General features: G+C 45.9%; 4 protein-coding genes across 4 annotated transcripts; 1 reads left to right on the top strand and 3 right to left on the bottom strand.

Moving 5' to 3' along the window:
• The first annotated feature begins 2,060 nt into the window (after nt 1–2,060).
• LOC129600980 (uncharacterized) lies at nt 2,061–4,908 on the top strand. Its single transcript, XM_055499671.1, has 5 exons — nt 2,061–2,203; nt 2,332–2,488; nt 2,725–3,170; nt 3,860–4,539; nt 4,683–4,908. Exons 3-5 carry the CDS (start codon nt 2,746–2,748, stop codon nt 4,709–4,711), a joined length of 1,134 nt encoding a protein of 377 aa, XP_055355646.1. The 5' UTR covers nt 2,061–2,203; nt 2,332–2,488; nt 2,725–2,745; the 3' UTR covers nt 4,712–4,908.
• On the bottom strand, nt 4,881–7,393 carry LOC129600979 (cytochrome P450 2J2-like). Its single transcript, XM_055499670.1, has 6 exons — nt 7,257–7,393; nt 6,036–6,548; nt 5,904–5,977; nt 5,613–5,838; nt 5,415–5,555; nt 4,881–5,353 (listed from the first exon to the last, which is right to left on the bottom strand). Exons 1-6 carry the CDS (start codon nt 7,273–7,275, stop codon nt 5,169–5,171), a joined length of 1,158 nt encoding a protein of 385 aa, XP_055355645.1. The 5' UTR covers nt 7,276–7,393; the 3' UTR covers nt 4,881–5,168.
• On the bottom strand, nt 7,309–7,710 carry LOC129600981 (farnesoate epoxidase-like). Its single transcript, XM_055499672.1, has one exon. The coding sequence runs from the start codon at nt 7,606–7,608 to the stop codon at nt 7,309–7,311; it is 300 nt and encodes a 99-aa protein (XP_055355647.1). The 5' UTR covers nt 7,609–7,710.
• A 1,494-nt stretch (nt 7,711–9,204) lies between these two features.
• LOC129600985 (cytochrome P450 2C15-like) lies at nt 9,205–12,141 on the bottom strand. Its single transcript, XM_055499675.1, has 6 exons — nt 11,560–12,141; nt 10,275–10,784; nt 10,140–10,213; nt 9,863–10,088; nt 9,665–9,805; nt 9,205–9,558 (listed from the first exon to the last, which is right to left on the bottom strand). The coding sequence occupies exons 1-6, from the start codon at nt 11,909–11,911 to the stop codon at nt 9,374–9,376; spliced, it is 1,488 nt and encodes a 495-aa protein (XP_055355650.1). The 5' UTR covers nt 11,912–12,141; the 3' UTR covers nt 9,205–9,373.
• Nucleotides 12,142–12,415: the final 274 nt, after the last annotated feature.

The raw sequence follows: 12,415 nt of genomic DNA, 5'->3' as shown, positions 1-12,415 counted from the left end.
GTAGCATAATTGTACTGATAACTGGTTGCTATGGACATTGGATTTTTTTTAGTAGCTGCACCCACCATGGTTAGCCGCTGTCCGCGCATTGAGCGCCGACGTGGGTGTTACGCTGTTTGGAATACTGGTGGCAGCGGTGGCTGCTGCAGTAGATGCTGATGTATTTGACTTAACAATCTCATTATCTACGATGCAGATACCGTGAGGAGTAAGGACGCTGCCATATAAGGAATGCCACAGCCCTTGCAATTCAATTAAGCGTTGATGGGGGTCCACTTACCAATGTCCGCACTCTGAGTGGTATTCAGGGAAGACGATGTGCTGTCATTACCAGATACTCTGCTGTCTGTAGTTAACAAGTTTAATGATAACAAATTAGAATACAAATATTATGGTTGCTATATTACTGATTCTTTAAGACTACCTGTACTCACCACACACAGCCGAATAAACGAGCAAAGAAATGAGCATTACAGTGTACTGGGAACGACCCATTTTACGAACTAGACAACGGATAAAAAAGTAGTTAAAGTACTATAATTAAAGCGATGACAACAACACACAATTCCAGTACACTAATGAAACGACATTAGCTGTACTCGAAAGGCACTTTAAATGCGTTCTGTACGATACAGAGCCGGAAGTTAAGTAACGTTTCGATCACACCCCCTTACCGCTGATTGGACGGCCGAGTTAAAGTGCTCTGTATCTAAAAGGAACTCTCCTGGCTCCGTTACGATACAGAACTCGCATTTCTTGCTACGTCAAATCTATTTTTCGATGTGGATGCACAGTCCGCTGTACGTCTAAAGTCCTATTTTTAATTTTCAAGTTTTGAGGGTGTAAATAACGGGAGTTTAATTTTTTTCTATCAAATCAACATTCCCGTTCTGTTTTGTTCACTGATTTTAGCTGCCTCCGACTGTGCATGTTTGAATCTGTATCGATGGCAACAGGCAACTTCGCCATAGCCGTCAGCGCTAGGAACACCTCGGCGTACTTTACGTGCAATTGCCTTTCGCTTTTGCACCAGTCGTTTGATTTCTTAACTTAACAAAACTTAGAATCGCCAGAAAAAAAAAGGAAACGGCCACAAAATTGTTGTGAAAAATAAATAAATCGTTGACCAATTCTACTACGGTAACTGGTTCAGACTGGTTGCTTTAAGAGTCCATGGTCTCGTTGCTCTGTAACGCTCATTAAGATTCAGCGCTGTACCATTGGTAGATTCACTTTTACAGAACTCCCGGCTCTGTATCTTACAGATCGCATTTAAAGTGCGTTTCGAGTACTTCGAATACTGCCTTATATGGGCTCCCCTTATATTGCTCTCCCTTATGTGGGCTCCCGGCTAGTTAGCAACACCCGACAAATTATATTTATCGGATTTATAGCAGAACGCTTTTCTACTCCTTTCAACCGGATTTACCAGTGAGCACACCAAAGAATTCCGAAATTTCACATCTGAATTTTATTTATATATATTATTTATATATACTTTATTTATATAGCCCAGATAAGGGAGAGTAATATAAGGGGAGCCCATATAAGGCAGTAATCGAAGTAGTACTAATGTGTGCTTATATACAGCGGCTGACAGAGCGCAGCAGGATGGCTTAGTCTTTAAATGCTACAGATCTTTACGGCATATCTGTTCTAACGACGCTTAAGTGCCGGTAATACGGTAGTCTAAAATCTTGTGTGACAGACCAGATTAGCTCTGCATTATGAATGCGTTGCATCAGCGTGATATTATGAATGCATAATTACGTGCTACAGAGTACAAGGGTTTTGTGGAGGTCGTTGCTGATTTATAATAATTATGCTTGATGTTAGTTCCGTAACCGCACCTTTGCGCTAGGTACACGTTTGTACTAGGTATTGAATCAGATCCTGGCAGACTGGCCGTACGAGTCATGCTGTCATTACCAACGGCTGTTTTCTTCAGCACAACAAGGAACATCGTGTAGCACGTCTTATATATATCCGTATAGCACTTTTTCGAATGTCTGACTGGCACGCATTGTTTTACACCGCAAGCGAAAGCAGTCACGCTCGATTCCGGCATCGCTGCTGCTAACCATGTATTTATTGTAATTGATTATGAGTACTTCCTGAACAGTGCAATCCGGGAAGAATGTTTGTCGCTCGACAAAACTGCGTTCAAACTGGCATTTAAAGCAGCTATGTTTCCATGCATGATGTAGGAGACGCGTGTTTAACCGGCTATAATTGAATTTTGTTCATTTTCGAAATATTTTAGTTACAAACTTACAATTGCAATCCATGCGTGTGTTTAAGCTTATGAAGCTTTAAATTAAAACTTTGCAGAAAATGCATAGCTGACACTCGCTTCGCTGAACCGTCAGTGGACGCTGGCGATGGAAGTCCAAGCACACAGCATGACTAAGCAACTTTGTCTGCTGTCTATGCGCCGTCTGTACGCTGTCTATACTCGGTTTCCTTGGCTTGCGCTGCACAATAGCAAGTACGGTGAAGTACGTACCAGTACGATAATGGTTTGTGTCTGTTGTGATGAGTCATACGCGCACCGTACTCTGCAGCAGGCGGATGGTGACGTTTGCAAAACAGACACCGGAAAATTCACGCTGATATTTTGTGTTTAGCCTCTCATGCAAACGTTTGTACACATGCAGTAATCAGAATTTAGCCATTGCTGCTTCTATCTGTTTTCCTGCTTATTTTGAAAAATTGTCCTTACAGTTTTCCGTCGCGATCTAGGGAATGGCTGAACAAACACTCCGAGAATCCACAAATGCTCTTCGTCCAGCCACGTGGGTCTTTGAGGTCCCAGCGGAGCGCTTCCAGACAACCTGCCAGCGCCTTACATGCACACACACGGCTGCCGTGTTCCTTGAAATGAAGGCCAATTGTGACCCACCACATCGCCAGGATAACCGTCAGTTGGTGGAGTGGTCGTTAAATCGACGAAAACGTCCGACGATTCCAAATCGCGAAGTGCGGCGGACCATCTGTTCGGATCCCGGCGCTGCGGAACGTTTCGGCATTTCGGCAGCATTTTGGAAATTAACAGTTGGGACCAGTCAAACCTGGAATACCGCCACTTACTCGATGGAGCCAACGTGCCCCTCGCAGCGGCTTGTCAGCAAAGTGCCGCTGCGTGTAGAGTGCTCCATCAGCGGAAAAGGGTTCGTACGTAATTTGCCTTTCGTCTTTAGCGTCTCAGTTGCCTGCTTTCCGTTTTGCTCCCGACAAGTTACTGACCGAAAATTAGCTTTTCTGAAATTGTCTTACCCGTCTTGTTTACAACTATTCGGTGACCGTTCTTGTCGGTCAGATACCTGGGTTTTTTATTTTTCGAAAGCTTTTCTGGGCTTGTTGAATGGCTAAAGTTTTTCAACTTTTGTACTACTTTTCCTAGGTTTTTCCGGTTTTTTTTCCAACGGCTTCTTAAGTTTCGTAGTGCGTTGCCTTGGTTTTATTAAGTTTCTTAGCCTGGGCAGCGTTTTTATTTGGTCTCTTAGGGTTTTTAGGGTGTTTCTTAATTCTAAGAAATTTGGGGCGTTATCTTTGTTTTTTTTTCGTTTGCACAGGTTTCTGAAATTTTCTGGAATAATGGGTTCCGAAAATTTTTTTTTTTTGATCAGAATGTCGTTAGAAATACATAATGGTGTTCAGCAGATAGTCGTTTGGCAATTTGGCGATGATCGATGCTGTAGTTTCTACAAACTGCCGTGTACTGCTGTCGTCGGGAAGCAAAAAGTCGTTAACAAGATCTCTATCAGTAAATCGGCAGTGTGCCTAGTGGACCCATTGTTTCTCTGTACAAAGAGCTAATCAGAATTATTCACGATTTCCTGAATCTGTAACGTTTCAGCATGCAATACGGGGATCCTTACGAAGTGTTGATCAGTCCGAAAGGCTGGACAACGGCGACGGCTAATCACGCGGGCATATCGACTTCTTCTTTATCGCCTACGCTGGAACAATACCGTGATGGAGACTACAATGTGAACGTCTCAGTAATCGTTCCGAGGACCATTTTGTATGTGAGGATCACCTGCTACCCGATGGATTCCAACGAAGACTCACTGGATTCTATGCTTGGCCCGCTTGGGCGTCAACATCTTTCGGCAGAAGGCTCTGATGATGTACGGGACGATGGACGGGTCGCAGAGTGCAAACTGATCTCCCGTGATGGACAGCAGTTTTGCGTCAATCGAGATGTACTGGCTGCACAGTCATCGGTGTTTGCTGCCATGTTCAAGCGTGAGATGAAGGGGCAGTCTTCGGGACAGTACTTCCTTGAGGATGTTGATGGATTCTTCCTGGAGGCACTCAACAAGTTTGTTTACAAGCGCGGTCCGCTGGAGCTGCCGTCGGGGAGTCTGCCGAAGCTGTGCGAGACTGCGGACCAGTATAAAATGGATGGTTTGCGGGAGCATTGCGAGAAGTTGATGATCGACGCGCTGGATGTGCAGAACGCCGTGTATTACCTGATCCTGGCCAAACAGCGCCGTCTGCTGGATTTGAAAGTGGCCGCTGCAAAATTCATCGGTGAGCATGCCAGCGACATCTAATTGCAGGATCTTCCATGCGTCGATGAGGTTGAATGGGAACGCGTGAAGATAACTGTACGTTTTTTATTTATTAAAAGTTTACAGTTTTCTGACTACGTTGCTGTCTTTTACTACTAACAGAAAATCGCGGAGAGCTCCTTGGAAAATGATTTGGATAAGTGTGGATTGAACGGCGCCGTATCTGTCTTCTGTTTTTTTTTATGGTGCTAATATGCAAGTTGTAGTGTTAAACGTTGAGTTATGAAAGGCATCAGTGTTAGGTATACACTTTCATTTTGTTATCGCCGTTGCTTTTCAACGTACAAATGAGTATCGGGTTTTTGGTTTATTAGTAAAAATAGCATCGGAATTAGATAAAAATTGTTTGTTACGGTGTTGTGCCGACTTAGATGTCTCGTAACGTTGTCCGGCTGATCGAGCTGATTGAGCCGATAAGAGTGAATACAGACAGTGAATAGCTGCAGGGCAACTTCAAGTTTGCTAACACGTACGTACCCTGGATGGGGACAACAACAGAATAAAGCGAGTTGACAGCTTAAAACTTTTCACTGAAAATGGAACCACATTATGCAAGTACAAATTTCACGGTGTTGTTGAAAAACACCACTAGTTATTACGGGGAACGAAACACAGTTGATGGGGCTGCGTATCCGCAATAACTCCCATGGTAGGCGTCAGATCGGCCGCCTGACCTCTCTCCGGGAGGCGCACGGTGAAGCGCTGCATGACGGCGGTGAAGATGATGAAGAGTTCGGCGCGCGCCAACGCCTCGCCCAGACAACGCTGCTTCCCTGCAACGACATAAACGTCACTCTTAGTAATCACAGTACTCGCTGTATATAAGCAACGTACCGAGACCGAAAGGCATGACGTTGTCCGAGGCCAGCACTTGGTTGTCCTTCGTCAGGAAGCGGTCGGGATTGAACTGCTCCGGTTGATCCCACCAGTCGGTGTTGTGGTGGACGAAGTAGATGTTGGCTTGCAGCCAGGTACCTGCAAAAGGTCATCCCAGTTAAAAAGCGAACTTATGCGGAAGATGTCAACAGTGACCTTTGGGGATGTCGTATCCCTGGATGGTGGTGTCTTCCTCGGCGGCGTGATTGACGCCCATCGGGACGACGCTGGCGAAGCGGTGCACCTCCGTGATCGTTGCTTCGGTGTACGGCAATTGCTCTTTATTCGACAGTTTGACGAAGGAACCAACCGGGATTACCTTGTCCAGCTCATCGTGCACTTTCGATTGAATATCGGGATGGGCGGCCATTAACAGGAACGCCTACGAGCCATGCAAGAATAGGTTCACCTAAGACCTAATTAGTTTTTCTTTTAATACCAAATTACCCAGCGCAGCGTTGTCGTCGTGGTCTCAAATCCGGCTTCAAAGAGATCGTCCAGTGTCAGTTGCAGCTCGTTCACTGGAAACACACTGAATATCGTTATTAGTCCAGTAGACTAACGGAAACGATCACGCACTGTTAAAGGTTGCCGGCTGCTGCTCTTTCACCGCGGCGATGTACGTATCGATGAAATCGGCATTGCGATCCGGTTGCCAGTTCTCGAAATGTTCCTGAATAGGTTTCCCGAAGAATGCCTTAAAATTGTGCAAAATCCCTAGTAACTCGTTGTAGGTATCTTTAAGAGGTGGAACAACATGGCGCATATAGGGAAAGGACGCCAAGAAAATCTTCTTCGGTGTGAACTCAATAATCTCCCGTGTCCAGCGCATAATATCCACGAAGACCGGGTCATCGGGAGCGTAGCGCTTGCCCATGAGGACGCTGCCGATGACGTTGGCGACGGTGCTGCTTAACGGTGCGCGCGTGTCGATTGGTTGGCCGTTGGCCGCTTCCAGCAGTTTGATCAGTGTCGCCGCCTCTTCGACGATCTTCTCCTCCATTTTGTATTTGCCCACGCCGAAATCGCGCAGCGTGTGCAGAATGAAACGACGGTGGTCTTTCCACGATTGACCACTGCTGAAGACGATGCCTGCAATGTACCATGTCAGTTAATTTGTAAACGGTACAGATACTGCTACACACATTTTTCTAGCCGGGTGTGCTAAAGCAGTAAGTAGTTTTTTTCTTAGTCACATTACTGAACTGTCATCAGTATTCGGTGATGCAAATCCATCAGTATTCGGTGAGTCTGCGACTAGTACTAGGCAGTAGGTACACAATGTACCCAATAGTACAGTCTGTCCATCTACTGTAGTAGTTAATATTGTACGTACTCTGTATATCCGTGTTTCTGCTGTACACGCTTGTCAAGGAATCGAGGGCGTAAAGATACAGGCAGTGCACACTAAGCTCAATATTGGAATTAGCTTTAATACGGTTAAATCTGCCGCGGTACATAAGTTTTCATGCACAACCCAACTAACAGACACAGTTAGTGCTTGTTTAAACAACTGTCAGCCCCTTCTATAAGGGGCTTTTAGAGGCGGGGGCAAGCATTCTCTGTACTGGCTGCCGTCACCTGGGTGGAGAGTGACGTTATTGTCACTCACTACGTATGGTTAAATCTGGCGCGGTACATAAGCACCGTGTTCAGCCACAACGTAAAACGCCAGCCGGATAACGGCAGCACGTACAGGTAGTGCTTGCCTCAGCCGTTAAATTCCCCCTATATTTCATATCTATGTTGTAGGGACATCTATTTTATCTAGTCAGCTTTCTTTAATAGAGCGGGTTTTACCAGTTGCTCCGTCGTTCATCCGGGCTCGTTCATCAAAATACCAGAAGGTCGGTCATGGCACGAATACATCGCGGGAGAAAGCTTCCTTGATGATCTTGACATCGTTCAGCTGGACGGTGGCAACGGGACCGAACATGGTGCGCACGATACTCCCGTATTTCTTGGCGTTGTTGTAGTGGATACGGTGGAAGGCCTTAATGTCGGATTCCTTTAACGGCGACCCGATCAGCGGAAGACTGCGCGGCCCCGGCGGCCAGCGGTAGCGCCGCTCGCGCAGGTAAAACGCCGCGATGTAGTACAGGCCGTACAGCAGCACACCGCTGCCCAACGTCCGTATCGATGCTAGCAACATCGTCGCGGTCGGTCAGCTTCAATGCGGATTTTATTTAGAAGAGATTAACAGTAGAATAATTATCTGGGGTACCGTATATGAAAGTGCGTCCGAATTGGCATTTAAAAGAGTCGCGCTGTTGCTTTTGTATGGAGACGAGGTTAATATTGATAATAAATGATTATCAGCCTCAGGCTCCGTCTGCGATACACTTTTGCTGCCGCCAATGGCAGTTCGACAGCTTGAAGAGGATAACACGCGGCAGAGCTTATCTAGTACAATGGACCATGATCACTGATAAGAATTCCCCAAGAATATTCATAACTGTCTATGTACTAAGGCATGTAGACATTAACCATGGTAGGACGGATATTGTCTTCAAATTGTACAATGCTGCTGTACGAGGGTAATACTAATGAATGTTACTGGTACTGGTAGTGTTACTGGTAGTGGTACAATATAATGTTACTGGTACTGGTAGTGGTAGTAAAAATGGTACTGTTACTGGTAGTGGTACTGGTTGTGGTACTGGTATCACGTAACGGTACTGGTACTGCTAGTGGTAACATTTACGATAGGCAGCGACACTAATTTTATTTAGTTCGGTTTAACATAGTGCTGACAGAGTATTACCCATCATTACAAACAAAACTTCAACTACATTATTGACGTACTTGTTGTCGGCATAAGATGAATTTTGTGTTGTCACTAATATTATGCGCGGAATCTGCAACGGTATCGTCCAAATCTTCCAGCGGGCCATTCTCTTCGGATTCCTCGAGACAGTCGTCATCCTCAGACAAGACATCAAGAAGTCTGTCCCCGTCCATGTCTTGAAATAGTTATATATACGATGGAATGGCGAACTAATCAGCTGTGGTGGTTGTGAACGAGCAGCTCCACAAATCCCAGCAATTTAGATTTAAGTGAACTGCGAAGAATTCTTAGTGCTTATAATTTTGTATTGTCATATTGTGATCGCGCAAACAATTTTTTTATTTTCCGGATGTTTTTGCGGATGCACTGTATTTGCCCCTTTGCGCGATAATTACATTTCGCTGAAGCTGACCTACAGTTCATAAGCGATTGTGTACATGTCAGGTAACAAAAGTGGCACATTAAAACATAAGAACTGCACTAAAACATTAAAAACTGCTCAAAATTGTTTAAACCGAAATTTGTAAAAGGTCAATGGGTGCTATACGGCAACGATGTTATATGAAGTTGTTCTCCAAAATTTAACAACATATCCTAATAAATTTTATTTTTCACAGTACCAATAACAGTACCAGTACCATTACGTGATGCCACTACCACAACCAGTACCACTACCAGTAACAGTACCATTTGTACTACCAGTACCAGTACCAGTACCATTATATTGTACCACTAACAGTAACACTACCAGTACCAGCAACATTAATTAGTATTACCCGCTGTACGATACAACTGCACTCATTGCATTTGGTGCGAGTGAAAAATTTCATTTTGGTTGTTCTTTTAATTAATTTTTCTTTGAAAAATATTAACAAGTTTTACTTATCACTTCCTGTGACCGCAGTTGCTTTTTGCTAATCCGGTGGCTATTGCCGCGTACAGATGAAATTAAGTGTTTTTATAAGACATGTAATTTGTTTTGGCGGGTGCATGGATACAGAGCTTTCTTTTTTACCAGTGTAACGGGTTTTAAAACATCAAACGCAAGCACATTCAAATACTGGTCAGACGGACTGCAACACAGCAGCAACGGTTAAACCCGGTCAGCGCAGTCGAAGCCGAATGGGCGTTAAACATTGCGTGGAACGAAGCACAGTTGGTGAGGCTGCGTGTCAGCGATAACCCCGACGGTAGGCGACAAGTCGGCCGTCTGACCGCCGTCCGGCAGGCGGACGGTGAAGCGCTGCATGACGGCGGTGAAGATGATGAAGAGTTCGGCGCGCGCCAACGCTTCGCCAAGACAACGCCGCTTCCCTGCAACGATAGTGTCGTCATCGTTCTTAATCACATTAAGCGCTGAACAGACGGTGCACTTCCGTGATCGTCGCTTCCGTGTACGGCAACTGCTCTTGCAACGTACCGAGACCGAAAGGCATGACGTTGTCCGAAGCCTGCACTTGGTTGTCCTTGGTCAGGAAGCGGTCGGGATTGAACTGTTCGGGTTGATCCCACCAGTCGGTGTTGTGGTGGACGAAGTAGATGTTGGCCTGCAGCCAGGTACCTGCAAAAGCTCATCCCAGTTAAAAACAGGCCTAATTCGACGAATGCCGCCAGTGACCTTTAGGGATGTCGTATCCCTGAATGGTGGCGTCCTCTTCCGCCAAATGCCCGACGCCCACCGGGACGACGCTGGCGAAGCGGTGCACTTCCGTGATCGTCGCTTCCGTATACGGCAACTGCTCCTTATCCGACAGTTTGGCAAAAGAATCAAACGGAATATTCTTGTCCAGTTCGGCGTGCACCTTGGCTTGACTATCAGGATGGGTGGCCATTAGCAATAACGCCTACAAATAGGGGATGATGAATACGCTTTTTTGGTTGCTATATTAGGTTACCCATCGCAACGTTGTCGTAGTGGTCTCGAATCCGGCTTCGAACATATCATCCAGCGTCAGCAGCAACTCATTCACTGCAAGTACCACATAATTAACCTGCATCCAATAAAACATAAAAGTTAAAAGGTCACGAACGGTTAAACGTTGCCGGTTCATGTTTTTTGATAGCGGCAATGTACGTGTCGATGAAATCGGCGTTCCGTTCCGGTTGCCAGTTGTCCAAATGCTCTTTACAGTGCTGCCAGAAGAATTTCTTGAATCCCAGCAAATTCCCCAGCAGTTCGCTGTAGGTGGTGAGGAAGGGTGGGACATAACGCAGGAACGGAAAGGACGCCAGGGCGATCTTCTTCGGCGTGAACTGGGTGCTCTCCCGCGTCCAGCGTATGATGTTCAAGAAATCCGGGTCGTCGGGTTCGTAGCGCTTGCTCATCAGCACGCTGCCGATGACGTTGGCGACGGTGCTGCTTATAGGTGCGCGCGTGTCGATTGGCTGGCCGTTGGCCGCTTCCAGCAGTTTGATCAGCGTCGCCGCCTCTTCGACGATCTTCTCCTCCATCTTGAATTTACCCACGCCGAAATCACGCAGCGTGTGCAGGATGAAACGCCGGTGATCTTTCCACGTTTGACCGTGGCTGAAGACGATACCTGCAATGCGTGCAGCTTGGCTTACTTCTGGTGGCGAACCATACGTAACTAGATGGTGTCGTACCGGCGACAACATTTGTCACCACAGGCACATTCTGTATGCATTCTGCATGCGCTGGATAAACTATGCACGAAGCAAAATTTGCCATTTTCTTGGGTTTTTTCTTCGGTTTTTTAGGCATTTTAGTTACAATTTTTGCGTGCATCGCAGGGTAGCACCAAAAAAGCCGGTTTCCTTGGTAATTGTAGTTAGGTGGATGCCCTTTCGGAAACCGGTTAGAACCGGGCCAGTTTCCGAAGCGTTGGTATGGGTATGGGTTTCGAAAAGCGTACTTTTGAATTTCACGAGATTTAGTTGAGCGGAGTTTTCATTCCTCCCGTTTCTTTAGCCAGCCCGTTCAGTAGAATATCAAAGTTATTATAGTTTTAAAACAAGGAACAATCCCTCTACTGGATCAATAAAATGGCACTCAGTAGCCCACTTTGCTGGATCACTACGATTTTTAAATTAGAACTGGAGAAAGAGAAATTTTGGCTTCTGGGACAACCTCAAACTCTACTGATTTTTGAAATTTATTTTTTAAAAATCTCAGGCTTTTGTTAAACTTTGGTTAAACTAAACTTTTATAGGGAGTAATCCTTGCTGTTTCAAATAAATCAGCGCGGTGTCAATCAAACACTCGAGGAACCCAGCGCACCTTATTAAAGCGCCGCCATTTTGTTGTGTAACGACTGGTGGACAATGGCATTATTTACGTGGCAGTTATTTATTTACCGGTTGCACCATCGTTCATGCGGGCCCGTTCGTCAAAGTACCAGATGGTAGGACGCGGCACAAAGACGTCCCGGGAGAAGGCCTCCTTGATAATCTTGGGATCGTTGAGCTGGACGACGGCGTGGGGACCGAGCATGGTGCGCACGACACTCCCGTACTTCTTGGCGTTGTTGTAGTTGGTGCGCTGGAAGGATTTGAGATCGGACTGCGACTGCGGCGACCCGATCAGCGGCAGACAACGCGGACCCGGCGGCCAGCGGTAACGCCATTCGCGCAGGTACCACGCCGCGATGTAGTACAGGCCGTACAGCAGCGCACCGCTGCTTAACGTTCCAATCAGCGCCAAAAACATTGTCGCGGTCGGTTACGTACTAAGCGTACAGTACAAAAACGGTTTTGAAATGAAAATCTTTCGTAAATAACAGTGATTCACAAGATATCATCTTTTAAACCTGCATCTTTTAAAGCACTGTAAAATGTACAGGTACGGGCAGCTTTTACAAGCAATGTGAGAGATGCGCTGTAATGTAATGTAGGTCAATGTTGTGATTATCAGCAAAGTGAAGGCTGTATTGCAACGTGAAGGTTGCATAATGCTGCGTCTGCGATACGTTTCTTCGGTATTTCTGTCTCGATTGCAACTTATCTATGTGACAACATGCTATCAATGCAGCGGCAAAAGTTGTCGGTTAACACTTGTGTAAGCCGCAAACCGGACTTTTATTACCGATGTGTACTGCGAACAGGCTGAAAAGCTTTCATGCAGGCAACCGGATTGAATAAAATTTAATATGGTTGGAAATGCAGCTGCTGCATTGCGTCAGCTGTCGTTCTTCAAATAAGCGCGCTCTGAGCA

Source organism: Paramacrobiotus metropolitanus, unplaced genomic scaffold (assembly GCF_019649055.1).
Source record: "Paramacrobiotus metropolitanus isolate TYO unplaced genomic scaffold, Prichtersi_v1.0 Parri_scaffold0000207, whole genome shotgun sequence".
Lineage (NCBI taxonomy): Eukaryota > Metazoa > Tardigrada > Eutardigrada > Parachela > Macrobiotidae > Paramacrobiotus > Paramacrobiotus metropolitanus.
The sequence above is the reverse complement of the archived record's forward strand: the minus strand, read 5'-3'. Positions and strand labels throughout refer to the sequence as shown.

What these genes read in the sequence shown, in the direction of transcription:
- LOC129600980 (XM_055499671.1), top strand. Translation starts at nt 2,746, where the DNA reads ATGGCTGAACAAACACTCCGAGAATCCACAAATGCTCTTCGTCCAGCC. An exon ending in TGCTCCATCAGCGGAAAAGG is followed by an intron (nt 3,171 to 3,859) that starts GTTCGTACGTAA and finishes GTAACGTTTCAG; the next exon opens with CATGCAATACGGGGATCCTT. An exon ending in GGCCGCTGCAAAATTCATCG is followed by an intron (nt 4,540 to 4,682) that starts GTGAGCATGCCA and finishes TACTACTAACAG; the next exon opens with AAAATCGCGGAGAGCTCCTT.
- LOC129600979 (XM_055499670.1), bottom strand. An exon ending in GGGATACGACATCCCCAAAG is followed by an intron (nt 5,556 to 5,612) that starts GTCACTGTTGAC and finishes GACCTTTTGCAG; the next exon opens with GTACCTGGCTGCAAGCCAAC. An exon ending in CGTCATGCCTTTCGGTCTCG is followed by an intron (nt 5,354 to 5,414) that starts GTACGTTGCTTA and finishes ATGTCGTTGCAG; the next exon opens with GGAAGCAGCGTTGTCTGGGC.
- LOC129600981 (XM_055499672.1), bottom strand. Translation starts at nt 7,608, where the DNA reads ATGTTGCTAGCATCGATACGGACGTTGGGCAGCGGTGTGCTGCTGTAC.
- LOC129600985 (XM_055499675.1), bottom strand. Translation starts at nt 11,911, where the DNA reads ATGTTTTTGGCGCTGATTGGAACGTTAAGCAGCGGTGCGCTGCTGTAC. An exon ending in CTACGACAACGTTGCGATGG is followed by an intron (nt 10,089 to 10,139) that starts GTAACCTAATAT and finishes CCCTATTTGTAG; the next exon opens with GCGTTATTGCTAATGGCCAC. An exon ending in CGTCATGCCTTTCGGTCTCG is followed by an intron (nt 9,559 to 9,664) that starts GTACGTTGCAAG and finishes CTATCGTTGCAG; the next exon opens with GGAAGCGGCGTTGTCTTGGC.